General features: G+C 39.9%; 1 protein-coding gene across 7 annotated transcripts in view; it reads right to left on the reverse strand.

Annotated features, from left to right (window-relative positions):
* Nucleotides 1-21,537, reverse strand: part of MAST2 (microtubule associated serine/threonine kinase 2) — a 363,010-nt gene that overhangs the window by 82,427 nt on the left and 259,046 nt on the right. For all 7 annotated transcript variants that reach the window (XM_030572265.1, XM_030572260.1, XM_030572259.1 and 4 more), the window contains 2 exons: nt 13,020-13,111; nt 3,165-3,240 (listed from right to left, as the gene is read on the reverse strand). In XM_030572265.1, the coding sequence (XP_030428125.1) occupies nt 3,165-3,240; nt 13,020-13,111 (168 nt within the window). The remainder of the gene's footprint in view (nt 1-3,164; nt 3,241-13,019; nt 13,112-21,537) is intronic.

Genomic DNA, 21,537 nt, shown 5'->3' on the forward strand with positions numbered 1-21,537 from the left:
AACAAGCCCAATTTCTGCGTTTTTTCCGAGGTCGGGTGTATCTACTTAGAACTGCTGTCTAGTGTACAGGGAATCAAGAGACCTCAGTTCTACTCCTGGCTCAGAAACTGGCCTCCCTTGTGCAAGTCACTTCATGTCTCTGTGCCTTTGTTTTCTTTCCAATCCTTTTTCTGATTTGTTTATTTAGACTGTAAGCTCTTTGGGGGGAAAGGACTGTAACTATGTGGTCTGCACAGCACCTAACTCAATTGTGCCCCAATGTCAGCTGGAGTTTCTTGGCCTCACTGTAATAAACAACATAACACCACCACCATTGTACTGTGACATGGGACAGAATGTGAAATTGTCCAGGCTAGTTCCATTCTCTATACTGAATGAAATGCAAAAGCTAGACAACGAGCAGTGTTATGTCTAAAAGAGCACAGTATACAGGTTGTGGCCTTAGAGCTTTGTAGCACTAATCGTTGCACAATTCTTGATTTCCAGGTCACTGTTTAAACAATAAATGCTCAGACAGAAAGGCATACATTGCAGCAAATGTCTTGCAAAATCACTGATGGTATCTGCTAGGGGCAGGTTCAAGTTTTCCTGTCACTGTCATCACACCACCACCTATGAAATACAATGCACTGCTCCCTGAGGTTATACCGTTACAAGGTTTGCTTTCTGTTTTGAAGAGGGCTGGGCTTTAAAAGCAATATTGCTAAAATTGTTGTAACAGCCAACAACTGCAGGAAGTTATGCCTCCAGTTTTATCGAAAGCTTTTCTTCATGCAATCCTGGAACCCGATCCCAGGCTGCTGTCAACTGGCATGATTCGAGTGACTTCAGTGCAGCTACACTGATTTACACCTGCTCAGGATCTGACCTGCATTTAAACCATTTGTACTGAACCTGCTCTCTTCCCTCCTGCCTGTCTCCTCCTCTCCCCGTCCCCTATATAACAGGTGTGGATCCAGATAATTAATATGAAACCATGATATTTGTGACTAACAATAACTCATCCTTTTGTGATGCCCGATAAACAGCATAAAGTCTGCTGCCAGAGGTGTCAGAGGTGAGAAGCAACTCAAGTGACTGACTAGCAAAGGCTTTCCTCGAATTATCTGACACTCAGGAGCATAGCCCATGGGCAATCTTTGACTTCTCCCTCTCCCTGCCCCATATATCGCAACTGTTTCCAAATCCTGCCACTTTCTTCCTCCAAAGCATTTCTAAGATTCACCTTTCTATCTATCTATCAAGCTAAAAGTCCTGTTTAGGCCCTCATCATATCCCATCTTGATTACCACAACCTCCGCTTCTCTGGCCAACACTCAGATGGTTTATTTCAGTCCAACAAAATGCAGCCACTAGGATCATCTTCCTCATACATGAATCTGATCTTACTACCCCCTTAGAATCCCTTCCCCACATACACCACACCAGGTTCAGTCTTATCCTTGATTTCAAGGCCCAACATTTATCTGCTCCTTGCTACTTATCCAACTTCTTTCTCTTTGTGTTATGCCTCCCTCACTCCCATCCTGTGCCCTTCATTCTGCTAAGGATGCCAAATTCAATACTCCATTTATCTGTTTCATTCACAATTGTCTTCACACCTTCTCTTCTATTGTTTTTTACACTACACCCATCACCGTGGAATCTGAGCTCCTTTCAAAAGTATGTTACATGATGTGAATAGCAGCTGTTATGTGAGGTTCCCCACACCATCAACCACATAGGAACACCCTTTCTAAACTTGTCAACGAGACAACTGCCCTCTCCACATTTCAATCCCTCTATATTATGCTAGTGAAACACTACGCTTTCCTTTGGCAAATGTTAAATTAATACTAAATGTAACCTATTAACTGTTTCTCCTTTCTATAGCTATATTGCTAATGGCTGCTATTTCCCTGTCATGATCAAAGACTGGGAACAGACAGAGAAAAAGACAGGTTGCAACCAGTCTTATGGTGCAGACATTTACCTATCTGGTAAATTCTGAGTATTTCATTCTAAATTACTATATAAAAAAAAGAGATTCAAATGTCATAGGTAGCAAAGAGATCAAGAATTGATGAACAAATATGTAGAATTTGATTGGCTCCACAAACAAATAGGTTTCTTTAAAAAGGAGATGTTCAAGATCCCTTAAAACACACTTCATCTACTGATTAGGAAGTGGGACCTGAAAGAGTGCCATGGAAATGTGACTAATAAACTATGGGCTTGTCTACATCAGAAAGTTGCAGCGCTGGTGAGGGAGTTACAGCGCTGCAACTTTGAAGGTGTACACATCTGCAGGGCATCACCAGCGCTGCAACTCCCTGTTTGCAGCGCTGGCCGTACTCCCGTTTTGTCTCGGGTGTAGAGGATCCAGCGCTGGTGATCCAGCGCTGGTAATCCAATGTAGACACTTACCAGCGCTTTTCTTGACCTCCGTGGAAGGAGGAAGCCTCTGGTAATCAAGCTGGTCTCCTTTCCCGGTTTGCTCTCTCGTTCCCGGAACCCCGAGCAAGCAGGTCTCCTTCCCTGCGGTTTGCTGGGTGGCTCCGGGAACGCGAGAGCAAACCGCGGCGAAGCTGGTCGCCTTTCCCAGTTTGCTCTCGTGTTCCCGGAACCCCCCTTGAAGCCGCCCAACAGCGCTGCAGTGTGGCCACATCTAACACCACTTGCAGCGCTGGTTGCTGTAAGTGTGGCCACTCTGCAGCGCTGGCCCTATACAGCTGTACTAATACAGCTGTAACAACCAGCGCTGCAAAATTTTAGATGTAGACATGGCCTATATGTCTATCATCACCCTTATCACCTTATTTTATCCCATCCTTTGCTCTCCAACCCTTCTGTCTCTGGCTTTTTTAGACTGCATGTCCCTCATGCAGAGACTCTGAATCATCTCCCATGTTTGGAAAGCACCTTGCAGTAGCACCCAAAATGTGCAACTGTAATCTAAACAAAAAAACAATAAATAATAATAATAATGGAGTGACAATCAGTACCTGTAGACAGAAAACAGGAATGCTGAAGACATTTCTAGACTCTAAAATCACAGTTTAATCTGAATATGAAACAGAACCTAAAAACCTCTAAATGGAAACTACTTTCCGAAGTAGAAAATATGCAGTACACTCAGGTTGCTTTCACATGCCAGTCATAAGAAACAAAATGTGCTAACTTACCTACGAGCAGGAACAAAGGAAAAATGAGCAGGTGCATTGGGAGAGAAATTCCTGGGACTGTCCAAAGGACTGCTGCCTGTTTGAGAAAGTGAGGAACATTTACATTTGTGTTACATTCACAACAAATAACTTTATTTTCACAGTATTTGATGAATGAGTTGGCATGCTACATGAACAGTTTTGATTAACATCTATAGAATCATAGATTATTAGGGCTGGAAGGAACCTCAAGAGATCATCTAGTCCAACCCCCTGCTCAAAGCAGGACCAATCCCCAAATCCCTAAATGGCCCTCTCAAGAATTGAACTCACAACCCTGGGTTTAGCAGGCCAATGCTCAAAGCATGGTGGCTGGGTTTCAACAGTAGCCAAGGAATGAGAGTACTACTTTGATGGGCATGGTGATATAATGGATATCAAAGATTCTTCTCTTTATATGTGCTTCTACAAGCCATTCTCCTATATTAACAAGGAACATGAACCTTCTTTGTCTTGGTTGAGGGTGATGCAAAGCAGGATTGATGCTGACCTAAACAATGAAACTTACAATGCCAGCAACATCAAGGATATACCAGTTTAAATAAAGTGGTACAACTCCCTAGTGTGGAACAGTTGTTCTGGTATAAAGGTGCTTATATGGGAAGGGAAATAAGCTATATCAACTTACGGTGCCTTTATGCCAGTAATAAACTGTAACAAACAGTAATAAACAGCATCTACAATAGGGTTCCATAACTACTTAGGTAAAAAAAAACCAAAAAAAACACATATCTAACAAAAATAGCTGTACAAAACCTGTAGAACAAACTTTCAAAAGAACTAGATAAAATCATGGAGGATAGGTCCATCAATGGCTATTAGCCAGGATGGGCAGGGATGGTACCCCAAGACTCTGTTTGCCAGAAGCTGGGAATGGGCAACAGGAGATAGTTCACTTGATGATGGCCTCTTCTGTTCATTCCCTCTGGGGCACCCGGCATTGGATTATTAGAGAATAGTCCATTCATCTTACTTATATGAGACATATGCTAATTTTATTTTAAATTTTAGGTTTAATTAATGCACATCCATTAAAATTAACTTTTTGAAGAGATTTTGATCTCTGAAAAAGATTTGTTGCCAAGAACTTTTAGTTTAGTACAGAATTCTTATCAACAGGTGGACCAAGAGTGTACGAAAGCTGAAAAATCTAGGAAATCAGCTGAAATATTAGAAAGTGTAAAGATTTAAAATGTATGAACAGCAATCTCTGTGAACATTGCTTAATAGAATTCAGAGAGGATATGAAATTGATTTTAGATTTGGCCTGAAAACTTGATGTGCAGCTTATTATTAAACAACGTGGAAATCATGGACCCTTCTCAGAATTCATGCAGGCCATTGCTGTTATTGCTTTGCGGACAGGACTCAAAATACATGAGTTATGCACAGCATGCAGCATGACTGCAGTCTCTGAGGTTTTCAGGCCATTCAGCCTCCATGTTGAATGTCATGTTTGTGGAGGGCAGGTGCAACTTTAATGAAGTATTTAATGAAATACCACCTTATGGTATAGGTGTTGAGATGAATTTAATTTTGTGGGGAATAGTACTTAGTAAAATGAATCCTTCTAAGAACCCTTCCTAGCTTGTTTGTATGCCTCCTGGTGTTTAAAGTTTGCAAGTGAGATTATGGAGTGGATATTAGGGAAGAGTTTGTTTTCAGTGCAGTGAAGGCCATTTGAGAACGGTCCTTTTTAATGCTTTGAAATTCACTATATGCTTTTTTAACTGTGTAAGTGCACAGAATGAGGGCATTCTGGGATTTTTAAACTGAAAGGATGACTCAGCCACACTCCCTTTCCCTTGACATATCTAGGGCATGTAAAGGTTCATTCCTATATCATTAACATTCTTGTATCAGTGTGTTGATTTATCTAATGAGCAGTAGTCACTCTTTGTAAAAGCACCACTTGAGACTAAGAGTGAGGAGTCTCAGTCCAATAGTAGCAATTCTAACCCTTGAGCAACAGGAGAATATACCTTTGCTCACAGAATAAATAGGTTTATATCATCTTTGCCGGGTGAGACCAACACACTTGGGCTTCTCTTATTAAAATTTCTTCAATTACAGCAGATGGGAAATTTTTAAAGGAAAGTAGAAATTCTCCTTCTCCCTGAAGCTTCACCCAGATTTGAGTAGAGTAGAAGAACTAATTGCTTTTCATTTTCGAACTAGAAATCATTCACATGGGACCTAATTAAAATTCCAGAGTCTGGATAGAAATATGTCATACAAATCTGAAAACGAGGATACCAAGGAATTAGTAGTACAGTATCTCTGTACCAGACTGAGAACACTGAAAAGTGTTAAAACACCCACACAGATAATACTGAAATTTGAAAAAGTCTCATTACTCAATTAGTTCAGTTACTCAAAATTATTTTGATTATAAGTTTTTAATTATACTAAAGATTGCTAAAGCTAAAGATAAATGGGATAAGCCGCCAATTCAGATACGTGTTATTATTAGGCAACTGGGACTATGTCTACACTGACCTGCAGTTCGTAGTATGGGATATGAATACCAGTGCAAACTCTCCTCTCTGGGCGTTACAGGAGCAAACTAAAAGGTTCTAGTTCACATTAATATAGTCCTGTTTGAAAAATAATTTGAATGCATGTGATTAAATTATTTAAGGAGAGGAAAGATAAATGTGAGTCCAAGCCAGCCAACTAGTATTAAAATGCCTTGTTAAATGACACTAGCTTAGCTGGTAAGCTCTACACTGAATTAGCAGAATAATACTAATACTAATACGGGTTTTCTCTCACCAAGCGAAGTGTGCAGTAGTCAGGCACTTAATATGAGCATAATGAAAGTTACTAGAATAAATATCCCCGCCTTTGATGGGAAAAAAGATGCATGCAGTATTCAAGAAAGTGAAGTGAATGTCAGGATAAGGCCTTGGATAAGTAGAGCTCTAACTGCCTGGGGGAAGGAGAAATTATTGAAGCATTTCAAAGTCAGCTCATAAATGCAAAACATAGAATGACTACATTTCCAGAGAAATTTAAGTAAACAATTTTTGGTAAAAACATTTTTTACATTGCCTCCCATTGTTCCCAATGAGAGTGAAATCAAGCTGTCCTCAGGGAAGATGACGACTCCCTCCTCTGTCAGGACGCAGAGAGGGACACTGAGAGGAGCAGGTGAATGGAGACAGCAGCAGGAGGCGTTACTAAAGGCAGCCTGTGACTTTGGTCCTTTGGGGAACAATGAGAAATAGAGGACATTTTGAAAAAGGCTGTACTAACTGAGTGCAGCCTGTGGCCTGAATCCCATTGGGACTATGAGAATGTAACTATTTTCACAAAGAACAATTCTTCACTAATTTGTCTGAAGGAGAACATTCTTTTTGAGCTTCTGCTAAAGGAGAAACTTTCAGTTATGGAAAAAACTATCATTGATCCTAACAGTTTGTTTTCAAAGACTACCCACTGCATATGTTCTACTCGAGATTGACCTGTCTGCCAATTTTTATGTAGATAGACAACGCTTGAGCTGAGATTATTTGGAACCCAAAAAAAGTTGATGCAGCGTGCTACATTTCTTAAAGAAATATTAACTAACTTTAAACGGATCACTAATAAGCACATTTACTTGTAAGTTCTCAGAAAATGCATTCAGGAACCTCACTAAATGCTGTACTTTTGGGAAGAATACTCTGCTCTATTCTTCATATAAATCAAGAGAATGAATCCCTCCTTTAAGGGCAAACTTCAATTCAGTCTTAATTATGGAGCTGTGACAGACTTCTCCAGAATGAAGGTTTCATCTTCAAAGCAGATAGTCCACTTTAAATTATGTATTCTGGAGGTTTTGCATTTGTTTTGATTTTTTGGGGAGAAAGGTTCTCTGTTTTGTTTTTTGGTTTGATTTTGCTTTCTGTGGGAGTTCAAGGGGGGCAGGCGCAACAGGACTGTGAAGATACCTGGAATAGACTAAATGACTATAATGTAGCTATCATATTGTTGCTTAAAATCTTAAACGGAAGTTGAATATTACAAAGGTGAGATTATACATGGTACTAATAGGTCCTGCTATGTTATCTGTACTCATATGGTCTTATCACAATTTTCTGCATTTTATTTTTCTGATGTTTGTTAATCATGCACTATTATGTTTCTTGTCATGACTCCTCTGCCGAAGTTTTACAGTACATTTTAAATAGAATCCTCATTCTACTAATTTGAATTTTCAAAAATATGCACAATTGGCACTGCTAATGTTCTAAAGTACAACATTATTGGAATACTCTCTGTATTAGAGAGATCTGACCTTTAACAAACTAGGGCGTAGAGCTAGAAGATTAAATGGAACAGTATGTTAACTACTCAAAATACAGTTTAATAGTAAGAATAGTATTTGGAGTTGGAGTTCTCTGGCAATAATATTCATAGGATTGTCTCTCTCATACAGGGGTAGACAAGCAGGCTTACAACAATACATGGTATTGTATGGAACACCTCTCAGGTGAACAGCCAATGAAAGTTCCTAGAACAGTTTTCAGTGGTTGCTTGCTTTGTAAATAAAACAGAGCCTGAAGCTGATCACAGGGAAGTCACAGCATCCATCATTTCCCCTTGTTTTACCTTTTAAAAAAGATCACAGAAACCCCTTCCCGGAACATCTGGAACTTGCTGCTGCATCCTCAAGTGACGGGGAAACTCTGTTCAGCTGGTCCCCCTTTATACTGTTTCATACGTAAGGAAATACACTTTCCAGCATCAAGGACTGTTAAAATAAAGCTCTTCCCGAATGGATTGTATACAGTTCCATGCACACTGATCTCATTGGCAAATCCCAGCAAGAGGAACCTTATGGTATAGGTGCTGAGATGAATTTAATTTTGTGGTGAATGGTACTTAGTAAAATGAATCCTTCTAAGAACCCTTCCTAGCTTGTTTGTATGCCTCCTGGTGTTTAAAGTTTGCAAGTGAGATTATGGAGTGGATATTAGGGAAGAGTTTGTTTTCAGTGCAGTGAAGGCCATTTGAGAATGGTCCTTTTTAATGCTTTGAAATTCACGATATGCTTTTTTAACTGTGTAAGTGCACAGGCATGGTTGTCATGTACAGTTATAAAATGAATCAAACGACCATGACAACCTGACCTCTTCATTCCACAAGTTGCCTAGAATATGTAAGAGAAATACTTATGACACATACAGAACTCTAATATTAATCTGACTTTGTCTACAGATAAATGACTTTCTTGGGGAGAAAGGTGACTCAAGTATTCTACCTTTAGAGAACTCCTATTATCTGGTAATTTCTCCTTTTCTCTACAGACTATTCAGTCTTCGAGGTTACAAAGTGTATCTTTTTAATTAATAGGTTAAATCCAATATGCAACATAGGAACACATCGGAAATGATTACTTGAAGTAATTACCCATGACAAACCACTGTTCAGTTACTCTAGTTTCTAGACATCAGTATGCCACATGGTTCTGGCACAACATAGTGTAGGGAAATTTGACATAATGACAAGGAAGTGAAGACCAACTTTTCATTTTGGGAGTGGGTTGGGAGAAATGGGATGGTGGAGAGAAAAGAAGCATTTTCTATTGTGTGTACACACACACACAAAAAAAATCCTTCCTGTTTTCTGTGATATGGCTACACTTATGTGGACTGTATAGTCTGGGCATGGGTGTAGTTTGGAGGGGGCTGGGGAGGGCTGCCACCCCCAACTGAAAACTTCAGGCAAAACAGAATTTGACACCCCACCCCCCCATGACCCCCATTGGTCTGACTGGAGTTGCCCCCCCCCCCCCCCACACACACACCAAATATAGATGTCAAACTACACCTGCGTTTGGGGCCCTCTGTCAGTCAGACAGCAATCAATCCAAACAAAAACATGTATTTCACATTTTCAGAGGCATCTTTTTGTACCTTCTTAGTTGAACACTTCCATAACTAAAATGGAATCAGTTAAATCCTAACATAGGAAGATGAGTACTAAGAGTAATAAGCACTGTACAAATACATAGACAGGTGGAGGGTTCTTAACAGTGAAAAATCCTATATTCTCTAAGCTACTCCTTTTGTACAGCTGTTGCTATCACTACCACTGTTTTTGAAGAAACATTCTGGGCATGGAGAGTAATACAAAAAACATTGAGTACATAGGGAAGTGGAACTGCTCTGTGGCAAGTTTCTGAGTTGTGACATTTCCAGAACTGTTGGATTTCAGGGTGCTTTCTTTGAGATTCTGCAGCAAGTAGTAAATGCCTTGGTGACTATTTTTAGGGCTGTATTAAAATTCAAGATGAAGATCCTGAATTCTTTACAGGAGAATTTAATTAAAATAATTCACAACAGAGTCTGTCCGTCAATGACTGTGCTTTTAGGGAATCCTGAGATAATAGTGCTAATTCTGTCAAAAATCAACGGGCAGTGGTTAGGCTCTCTCTGAAGGGTTTGTTTGTTTGGTTTTTTTTAAGCTGGATGTCCACATCCAAGATAAGAGGCCCCGGAAACAGAGCAGCAGATGGCTACTTCCAACTGAGGCTGCTACTAATTTGTAATTTCTCCTGAACATTTCCTCAATTTTGTACGTCACAGTGTAGTTAGTTCATTATGTCCAGCGTAAGGAACTCTGAACATAATGAAAAGAACAGTTAGTTACTTATTTTACAGTAACTGTGGTTCTTCAAGATGTGCTGTCCACACAGATTCAGTTCTTGGTGTGCATGGCATCTCATGTGCATAAAAATGGATTATTTCAAAGGCAGCATCCATTGGGTCCAGGGCTGTGCCCCAGCCACCCTCTAAACTTCTGGGCAGCTGAGAGTGAAAGGTGCTGTGAGGCAGTCACATCTGCACTCAGTTCCTTTGTCAGTAAGAATCCCATAAGAAAGAGCTGTGCCTAGAGAGGATGTATGGTGAGGTCACACAGAATTGGTGTGAACAATACATCTTGAAGAATCATGGTTGCTGCAGGTTAAGTAACCATTCTCTCTTCTTTGAGCAATCATCCTCACCAATTCCACTCTTGGTGACTAACAAGCAGTCACCCATTCAGCTGGAGATAGGCAAGGGAAGCCCTACTTGAAAAGAGTGCAGGACTGCTTTACCAAAACTCACATTTGATCTGTACCCTTGAACTGGGGAATCGAGAGTGGTATATGTGTGCATTGAGCTCCATGTTACTGATCCACAACTCTCTGATATGGGGATGCTATCCAAACTGGTTGCAGAAGTTGCTTGAATACTAGTGAAATGAGCCCTAATGTGTCCAGAGGGAATCTTTCTTAACCCAGTTTTAACAAGTTATAATACAGTCTGACAGCCATCTGGACAGCCTCTGGGACAGACAGGTTGTCCCGAACAACCTCAAACACCAGAGTCTGGGCATTACCTGAATGGCTTGGTCCTAACTACATAAAAAGGACAATGCTCTCCCGATATCCAACATGTAGAGTGTTATTTCACCTGGGGCAAAATGCAGCATAACGAAGAAAACGGGGGTGAACTAAATGATTGATATAAGTTGGAGACTACCTTGGGCAGAAACTTTGGGTTTAAGAGTGACTCTATCCTTATGAAAGACTGTTAATGGAGGGCCCACCCTGAAGATCCAGATCTCCCTTATTCTTCTAGCTCATGTGATGGCTACCAGGAAAGATGTTCTCATAGAAATGTGGTAAAGGTGTTAGCCATAGTGCTTTTGCACTACTGAAAGGCGTTCCAATACTATAGCGATGAGCACAATTAAGAACCTATAGAAGGCTCATAGAACATCAGAAGGGACCTCAGGAGGTCATATAGTCCAACCCCCTGCTCAAACCAAAAAGGAGGCATGTGGGCTCTGTAGCAGCTCAATGCAGGACGCAATCCCCAGACAGGATTTTTGCTCCCAGACCCTAAACGGCCCCCTCAAGGATTGAACTCACAACCCTGGGTTTAGCAAGCCAATGCTCAAACCACTGAGCTATCCCTCCCCACTATGGCAGAACAGAATGTGGGTTGCAGCCATCCACCCCTTATGCTCCTCAACTATGGGAAGCAAGAGGGTGGCTGGCGACACAGATGTGCGCCACATCCATAAACACTGCTATTCAGAATAATCCAATCTACACATATGAGGCGCATATGGCACCAAAGAGGGAAATCCATGTTGACAAACATTTGAAGAACATAATATTATAGTAAGGAAGCTGAGACCAAGAATGTTGTTTGCAGAAGTTACTGAAGGTCTATTCATGCTTCTTGGCAAGGTTATTTTAGACTCTGGAGTTTCCCCACCAGGACAGGGTCAAAACCAGCTCTTCAGAGTAGACTGAGAAGGCTCTCTCAGGTCACCTTTTCGCAGAAAAGTAGACATCCTTTTTCATCTTTTGTCTGTGGCTGGGATTGGAATTGGCAGCATCGTGGATACCTGTCTAAATGCGGGAATATCTAATACTTGGAGGGTGCCTTCATATTTCCTCCATTCTAAGGTGAGGGCTATTTCTTGGGTTTCCTAGGTCCTTGGAAAAGTTCCAGACAGAAGGAACGCAAAAAGGAGGCATGTGGGCTCTGTAGCAGCTGCAAAGGCTGGCCTGCTATTATTCAAAGAGAAAGCTCACCTGCCAACCAAGAAGTTCTTCAGTGGGAAGGAAGACTGGTATGCACAGTAAAGGTATGTTTCAGTACAGATGGCAGGGCAACCTAGAGCCTCCTCCCCTTCTGCCCTGCCATTAAAAAACTTGCAATTGCTACAATAAGAACTGTAATTAAAACTACCCACAAATAACAGACCGAAAAACAATACTGAGTGTCGCAGTCTGTAAACTGCCAGAAACACAATATGAGACAGCTAGGGCGCAGGAAACAGATGCTGTTAGGTAAAAGAAATACACTGTACCAAAAGTTTTAGAGTAAAACCAGAATCTCCTTGGGCTTGGCACAGTGAAGTGGAAACAAACTCTAAATCTATACCAGCAAAGAAACATTATTACTTCAAGGATAGTGATCTCTGGCATGCAAGGCAGTAGCAGCTAGTATCTCCTATTGTTACTATGAGGGAACATTGGCAAGAAAGTTCAACAAGCATTACATTTTATTCAATTATTTCACTAGCAAGCACTTTTTTTAATTTGGTCATGTTTAAACAGCAACAGTGGCACCTTTAAAAAGTAGCTTTTGACAGTCTCACAGCCACAGTCTAACTGCATGGCATTTCCTGGATATCCTCTGCCAGACAGATTTATAACCCTATACAGAGCCCAAAATTCCAAGTATGCTGCTCATACAATGAAGATTCAGCTAGCTATGCAGTCCTCGTTGTCTTACATTTCTTTGGGAGAACAGCGGATTAGGGGTGATACGGGCTAGTGTTTAAGAGGTAAGTCTCTTCAGAGGGGATTTGATGGAGAATACGATGGAGGACTGGAGCACCTGGAATGAGAGGTCTTCCATGTACGAAGAAGGCAGGATGAAGGGAAGCAGGAGCCAGGCCTTCTTTACATTTCACAGAAAATACAATCACTTTTATTCATTACAAATTAATTATTTGTTATTTTGTTTATATCTAAAAAAAATTAGTACCCACTCAATATGGCTAAATCATTTACAGCATCAGAGGAGGACACAGATACCATGGTGATGAGTGAGGCACAAACATCTAGTTAGAAGTGAAGATGCTATACCCCTTTGTCAGCGAAGTTAAGAAAATGAATTAACAAATCACACACAATTTAGTGAATTCAGCTCCGAATAGCTTATTGGCCTTATAATAAATATAAATGGACTTGGTCAATGGTAATGAATAATGAAATAATTTTACTAACGATTCCCAGGTATAAAACAGTTCCCTGGTTACCTGTATGTCCATGGAGTGGGGAGTGTGGTCGTGGGAGTGTTGGAGATGTGCTGGATGTTACAATCAAGCTCTTCCTGTTGCTCGTCCGACAACTGAAATGAAATGAAATAATGATTAGGATCCATTTTAAACAAAGGACCACAGTATTTTTAGGAAGAACCAGCAAGATATCCTATTGCTGACTAGGATCAGCATCTGGCTTCACATTTCCTCATGTACTTAATTCTGAAGTTGGGTCTGCAGATAAATAATAAGTACACAGGGCTAAAAGTTATTAGGTCAACAACAGGATTTTATAATACACTGCAGAACTTATATTAATGCATTCTGTGTTGCATGCTGTTTGGATCAGTGAATGTAGTTTACCAACAAAATTTCTCACTCCTTTCTGAAAAACATGCCCTTCTCATGCTTTAACAATTCTTAATATCACAAAAACACAAACAGTAAAACATTTACATCATTTCAGTATGTACTTCCATTTCGATTTGTAAATTATTTATTTTATGTTATATTGTTAGATATTAAAATTTATTGCAACTGCTATTTCGTCATATCGTGAGAATATAATACTGACCAATGTATTTATTTTCGTATTAATTTAGTGTTAGCAAAACTGCAAAGAGCACATGAAGATGCAAGTGGGATTTCACCCTTCAAAGCAAGGAAATCCGAAGGTGAGTTCCAAACAAACCCTGCAAATCAAAGAGTCTTCATTACAGGTGCTGCAATACCCATCCACAATAACATGAACTGAGCAAAGTTTCAGGGCCAAACTCTGAACAGGTGCAACTCCATTGACTTCAGTGGAATTACTCCACCAATGAATCTGGCACCCTGTGTGCATTTTATTTCTTTATTTATTTACTTGCTATTGAGAGGTTTCAAAATTAGACTGTTTCCAGAGATCAGTGTTTTCTCCCTTTGCTCACTGGTCCAGGTCTAGTTCTTGGAAAAGTTTAATTAGTCCTAAAAGCAATTGTAATAGACCAGGGAAATGTTTTTAGACCAAAGAAGCTGTGCAGTTCCGGTTTATAAAATCATATTCTAATTACCATCTTTGTTTTTGTTTCTGTTCCAACTGTGATATGAGTTCAGCAGCAGCATCTCATGAATTGCTAGAGATTAATTTGACAACAGGAATTCCAAGCTTCTTTCAGTTATCATAAAGCATTTCTACTTTGCTCTGGTGGCTCTCAAGATAAGAGTTTACTAAAATGATGTTGGAAATTATGTGGCATAGTGTCATAAACAGATAGGTAAGGGTTAACCTGTAAAGGGTTAACAAACAGGGACCCAAACACCTGACCAGAGGACCAATCAGGAAACAAGATACTTTCAAATCTAGGTGGAGGGAAGCCTTTGTTTGTAGTTTTTGAGTTTTGCTTTGTTCTCTCTAGGCTCTGAGAGTGACCACACATACCTACAGGCTCTCTAATCTTCTGTTCCAATTTTGTAAGTACAAAAGTAGAAAGACAGTTTAGTCTTTTTAATTGTTTTTCTGTATTTGCAACTGTGTATCTGGCTGGTAGAGTTTTAATGTGTATTTGGGTGAAAGTACTTTAAATTGTAATTCTGCTGGAGAAAGCTTTCTTTCTATTGTCTATAAGCTGAAAAACCCTGTAACTTTTTACCATCTAAATTGCAGAGATAGACCTTTTTATTTTTTCTTTCTTTTTATTAAAAGTTTTGCTTTTAAGACCTGCCTGATTTTTTTCCCCTAGTTGAGGCTCAAGGGAATTGAGTCTGTACTTAACAGGGAAGGAGAAAGGGTTGGGGGAAGGGTGGAATCCCTTTGTTTTAGATTCATGGAGCTTGAATCTGGATTGCCTCTGGGGGAAGGTATCATTCCTCTCTATGTGGTGATTCACGGAATTGAATCACGGTGATCTCCTAGTGTACCCAGGGCAGGAAAGATCTGGGAGGAGGTAAAGAGGGGGGAGGGAATGGTTTATTTCCCTTTGTTGTGAGACTCAAGGAATTTGGGTCTTGGGGTTCCCAGGGAAAGTTTGGGGAGACCAGAGTTTATCAGGTACTCAGAATCCTGATTGGTGGCAGCCTATCAGATCTAAGCTGGTAATTAAGCTTAGAGGAATTCATGCTAGTACGCATATTTTGGACGCTTAGGTCCAGATTTGGGAATTATACTATGACACATGGTGGGAAAGAAAAATTAACAGTAATCAAATTGATATTATTTTATAGTGTCTGGTAACAAGATAAGCAGTTAATGCATACCACTGAAAAGATGAGATACAAAGCTTCTCATTGATATAACTGTTTCCAAACTCTGTTTGCAAAATATTAGGTACTGAAATGTTCATTGGTCCTTTAGTCTAACACTACATTTCAGCAGTTATCAAACTCCCAATTACCACAATTTAATGGAAAATTATTTTACAGTCACAGAACCATTAGTGTAGCTGATTCTTAATTTTTATTTGAACATAGTAAGCTTTTCTGGTGGTTGTTCAAAACAGACATTAGAGTATGCTAAACACAGAAAAAAATCACAACTGGACTGCCAATAAATTACAGTAAAGTTGAAGCACCATTAGCTGCCACTCTAACTCTTTAGTGTACTTAAAATTTCTGTGAAAATTATACAGCTGATTCAATACAATCCTCACTGACATTTAAGTACTATTCAGCAAGAGTCTGTTCAAAAATTGATTGCTACTTTGCATATAGTATGCAAAATCTAACAGCATGAGCCAGAGAAGCTTAAAATCTCATAGTTTATAAATAGATTCTTAATGTGCATCTTGAGTTACTCTGTTCCATTATTGCAGAACACAAACTAGAATACTGAGTTCAAAGACGAATACCAGAGAAGCATCCCATTTATACTGTTAATATAATAAACCCTTGCCACGGTAAACACAACCGAAGTATTGTAATATGAAGTACCGTATACAAAAATTAAGTAGTTTTCAATAGGCAAACGTTAAATGGGGGTCTTTCTAGTCAGATTCTAGGCGGGTCAATACTAGGCCCTTCACTATTCAACATTTTCATCACTGATCTGGAATTAAATATAAAATCACAACAACTAAAATTTGAGATGATGCAAATCTTTGGCAAGTGGTAATGAGGAGGGAAAGGCAGTCAAAGAGAGATCTGGATCACTCAGGAAGCTGGGCCCATCAAACAAAACATGTTTTAACACAGCCCCAAGTGCAAGGTTATACATCTAGGAACAAGGAATGAAGGTCATACCTACAGAACAAGGGACTGTGTCCTGGAACACAAGGACTCTGAACAGAGTTTAAGGGTCACAGCAGACAAGCAACTCAACATGAGCTCCCAGGGCTATGCTGAGGCAAAAATGGGTTAATGCAACTCTTGGTTATATGAGCAGGGAAGCAGTGAACAAGAGTAGCGAGATGATTCACCTCTACACATGGCACTGATAAGACCAATAGTAGAATACTGCCTACAGTTCTGCAGTCTATATTTTAAGAAGGTTGTTGAAAAATTGGACAGGATGCAGAAAAAAAGCCACAAAAATTATTTGAGGGCTAGAGAAAATGCCTTACAGTGAAAGGACTGACTTCAAAAGCTCTAACTGTTCAGCTTATCAAAAGTAAGTTTGAGAGGTGTCTTGATTACAGTGTTTATGTACCTTCCTGGGAGAAAATACACGGCGAAAAAATGGTTCTTTAGCAGGGAAAGGCATAACAAGAACCAATGGCTGGAAGCTGAAGCCAGACAAATTCAAATTGGTCCCACATTTTGAACAATGAGAGTGATTAATCATTGGGGGAAAAAGTGCCAAGGGACATGGTGGACTCTTCATCTCTGGACGCCATCAAATCAAGACTGCACGTCTTTCCAGAGAATAGGCTTTAATCAAACAAGTTATTGGGTTCAGTGTAGAGGTAACTGTGAAGTTTAAGGGCCTGTGATATACAGGAGGTCAGACTAGATGATCTAATTGGTCCCTTCTGGCCTTAAACTCTTTATACTGTTTATAAACTCTCCAAACTGTGCTAGACATTTCCCTGCCCAAAAGAGCTTACAACATAAGATATGGCATGACAGAAGATAGCAACAAAAATGGGAGGGAAAAGGAAGGACAAAGTTTACAAAATTAGAAGTCAGATGGTTATAGCACTCAGATTAGTTCTACGTGCCTCTTAGTATTTTAACAAGGAAGAAAGAAAACTCTCACCCAGTGCTCACATACACTGAGTTTTATAATTGTCTATAAGCCAATAATTACTTTTACTGAATTATTTTAATCAAACTCATGAAAAGACTAGCCAAACTATCCCCTGCCTTTGACCTCACCCTGTCCTGCTTTCACAATTCAACCCAAGATGTGGACTTTGATAACAACAGATGTTACCTAGATACCCCTTATGGCTGAAAATTTACCCCTGTATTGCTTTAATTTAAACAAGATGTAATTTACTACTACAAGATTTCTCTGTTTCCACAGATTCGTGCAATAGATAACTAACATGCTAAACATATTTGGAATCATGTCAAATTCAGACTACTACTGCTGTCAACTATATCGGCTCTTCGCACACCACACTACTTGGACTGCACACTCTGTATTCTTGACAAAAACTATGTACTGCCAAAAATTATTCTGGATCTAGAAAAAAAAATTTTAATCCCAATTATTTTTACCAGACACAATAAACTGGTAGTTGTTTATGTTGAGAGATTTCTAACAATACCTTTACTGACACCGTAAAAATATCATTTAAATTATTTCTAGAGTTAAATGCTCTCCCTGCAGTAAAAATAACATTTGTTACATGTGCTAAAAAATACTCTAAGTGCATTCTTGAAATTGAACACTACAGGACATTGGACTTGGACTGGGTAACTGGACACTAGTTTTGGATTCTCTGACATGTGCTCTGTAGTTAGACACTCTTCTTCCAAGATAATTTATGAGAACGTTTGTTAAAGTACCTGATTGCTATATGCAATCTTAGTGGTTTTGAACTAGTAACATACTAACAAATCTTGAGTCATTTTATTCTAAGCCTCTATAAAAGACTAACTAATACACCTAGTTTTGTATTCACTTTCTGGCTGACAATGAAAACAATGAATATTTCAGTTTCAATAAAATCTACAATAAAATCAATGATCAAATAATTTTAACACCAAAATTCACTCATGCTCCTTCTCTTGCTCACAGGGGTACCGTGAGGAACATTTCTTAATGACAGTGAGGAGTTTACTCTATGGGAATGAGTACCACAGAAAAGCCAATGAGAGAATAAATAAATGTATTCATTGTTGTTAAATAGTACCTTAGGATCACAGATATTAGAGATGAAAGAGAAACTGCCAGGTTATTCCAGTCTATCTCCTTGCCAATGCAAGACTGAACAGAAAAAATATATCTATAGTAGATAAAAGTTTACACCAACTATATGAAACTTTGGATAGGCTTTGTTATAAATTCTAACTTCAGTAAAATTGTTAAAAAACCATGCATATTTCTATTTTAATCCTTAGTTCTTTTATAGAAGAATTAAGGGTTATAAGAGAAGTCTGTGTTCTAACTAGTGATTTCTTTACAACAACCCAGTTTTTTTAAAAGCTTGACTAAACTGTTGCACTGTTCAAGTTCTATCACTTTTAGGAGCAGATTTCATTCCAGAAATCCAACAAGTGGGCTCAATATTTGATGTACAGTAGAGTCATGCCTACTAAATGGAATCCATATTTTAGAACTAATACAGCTGCAGAAGATTATCTTTGATTACTTGTCTTGCCTAACCCTAACAATAAACAGCATTAAACCAAGGTTAATTATTAACTGGATTTTCCTCTGCCTTTAAAAGCAACTTTCAGACAAGATCTTTAACTGTCTTTTGTTGACATATTTCACAAAAAGTTCTTTTTATGAGAAATAGACATTTTGAAGATGAAAACAAATATTTAAGAATTTTTGTTCACAATGGAGCAAAATATTCAAATCTGAAATCTGCACGTTAATGAAAGCACCAGCTGCATGGCAACGTTAACTAGATATGGAAGTTATAGCTTTAATTATAGTAATTTAGAGATGGAAGCAATTTTGTAAGCTTTGATAGAACTGACAACAGGAATAATTAGTTCTTCAAAATAGATAAGAACAAGTAAGCATCTGGCTGAAAGTGATTATTTTCACATTCAATAATAGTTTAAGAGTTGTTCACCCCAGAACAACTGAAAAACATTGCTATTGTTCATTCTGTAGATTTGGTACGCTACACACTACCATATCACACACATTTATATAATGAATATGTCTTATTCATCTTTCCCATTGTGTAGCTGTGGCTTCCTAGAACTACCTTCTAACTTGCAAACACTCATTCACTCCAGCCTGTTCACTTGTCTCCATTAAAGAGAAACGTGTGTTTGTGTGCATCTATCTGGAACATACACCGACCAAATTCTTATAAGTGAAACTTGCTTGCAGGTTACTAAAGAAGTAAACCAAATAAACATTGCAAGTCTCTGACTAGACTAAGATTGTAAAATTTCATTTGTTTTAAAAATTTATATAAAATTGCAATTGGTTTGTAAATAACAAGCGCGACAACTAGTTATTTATGAGCATAAACATATAAAGGCATTGGAGGGTTCCAGACTACTAAATGCTTCATTGCAGAAACCCTATTTATTTGTAAGGGAAATCTTTCCTTCCACTTCTAACTCATTCAGTAATCTGAATCCAGGTAGCAGTGACCCCTGGCTCGTGCTTTGGGGCTAAACATAGCAGTATACACTTTCCTCCTGGGGCAGCAGCCCAGGATCTGAAACCTGGCCAGGTGGTGGGTCTGAGAGCCTGGTCTCCAGCTCCAGCAGGAATGTTTACACTGCTATCTTTAGCCCTGTAGCGTGAGCTGCCCAAGTCAGTTGACCAGGGCTCTGAGACTTGCTGCTGTGGGTTTTTTTGTTTGTTTTGTTTTCTTGCAGTGTAGATGTACCCTTAGGCATAGATGCCGACTCAGTGGGTGCGCTGCAGCTCAAGCACACACTGTAAAAAAAAAAAGAAAAAAATTGGGGGTGCTCAGCACCCATAGGGCCAGATTAATCTTTTGCTGGTCCCAGCGCCTGGGCCATGGTCCCACCCTCTGCTCCACCCGCGCTCCACTCTGAGGCCACGCCTCCCCTCAGCCTCTTCCTCAGGCCCCACCCTGCCTCTTCCCTCCTGAGGCCCAGCCCATCACTAACATGGACAGGGAGGGAGGGGAGAGGAGCACCCACCAGCAAAAATAAAATCATCACCTGTGCCCTTAGGTAATTATATAGCTGCCATTACCATATACCTGAGCATCTCACAATATTTAATATATTTATCCTAACAGCACCTCTGTAAATTAGGGAAATACTATTATCCCAACTGCACAGAGTGGAATTGAGGCAAAGAGAAACTAAAGCCCAGATTTGTAAAGGTATTTAGGCACTGCTCCACTCAACAATGAGAGATATAGGTAACTTAGGAGTCAGAAGGCATGTCTACACTACGAAATTAGGTCACATTTAAGTTGACATTTATTCTCCAATTTTACAAAGTCAATGCTGCATGTCCCCACTACGCACATTCCATCGGCGAAGCACAACTTCACTGTCATGGTTGGAATCGACTCACGGAGCCATGCACTGTGGGCAGCTATCCCACAGTTACTGCTGCCGATTGGAATTCTGCGTTAGGCTCCAAATGCCTGATGGGACAAAAACATTTTCGGGAGTTGTTTTGGGTACATATTGTCTCCTCCCTCCGTCCCTGAAAGCAACGGCAATCATTTACGCACCTAAGCCTGGGTTACTCATGCAGATGGCATAGGACGGCAAGCATGGACCCTGCTCAGCTGTACACTGTTGTTGTGAGCGTCACAAACACCTTGCACAACATCCTGCGATATTTGCAGAGCCCAGCCAGGAGCTGCCATGTGGAAGAATGTGATGCCTCGCAAATAGCCCTGCTGGAAGCCATGGAACGGAGCAATTCGCACACGCTGGCAGTGTTAGCCAGGCTTGTTGACACAGTGGAACGCCGCTTCTGGGCCCAAGAAAAAAGCACAGACTGGTGAGACCGCATAGTTATGCAAGTATGGGATAAGGAGCAGTGGCTGCATAACTTTCGAATGCGTAAGGCCACTTTCATGGAACTTTGCAAATTGCTCTCCCCAGCCCTGACATGCATAAATACCAAAATGAGACCTGCTCTGACAGCTGAGAAGTGAGTGGCGATAGCCCTGTGGAAGTTTGCAACGCCAGATTGCTACTGGTCAGTCGGGAATCAGTTTGGAGTGGGTAAATCCATCATGGGGGCTGCTGTGATCCAAGTAGCCAGGGCAATCAATTCACTTCTTCTAAGAAGGGTCGTGACTCTGGGAAATGTGCAGGACATAGTGGATGGCTTTGCCGTGACGGGGTTCCCTAACAGTAGTGGGGCGATAGACAGAACACACATCCCTATCTTGGTACCAGACCACCTTGCCAAAGAGAACATAAACTGCAAGTGGTACTTCTCAATAATGCTGCAAGCACT

The sequence above is a fragment of the Gopherus evgoodei genome, chromosome 8, assembly GCF_007399415.2.
Source record: "Gopherus evgoodei ecotype Sinaloan lineage chromosome 8, rGopEvg1_v1.p, whole genome shotgun sequence".
NCBI lineage: Eukaryota > Metazoa > Chordata > Testudines > Testudinidae > Gopherus > Gopherus evgoodei.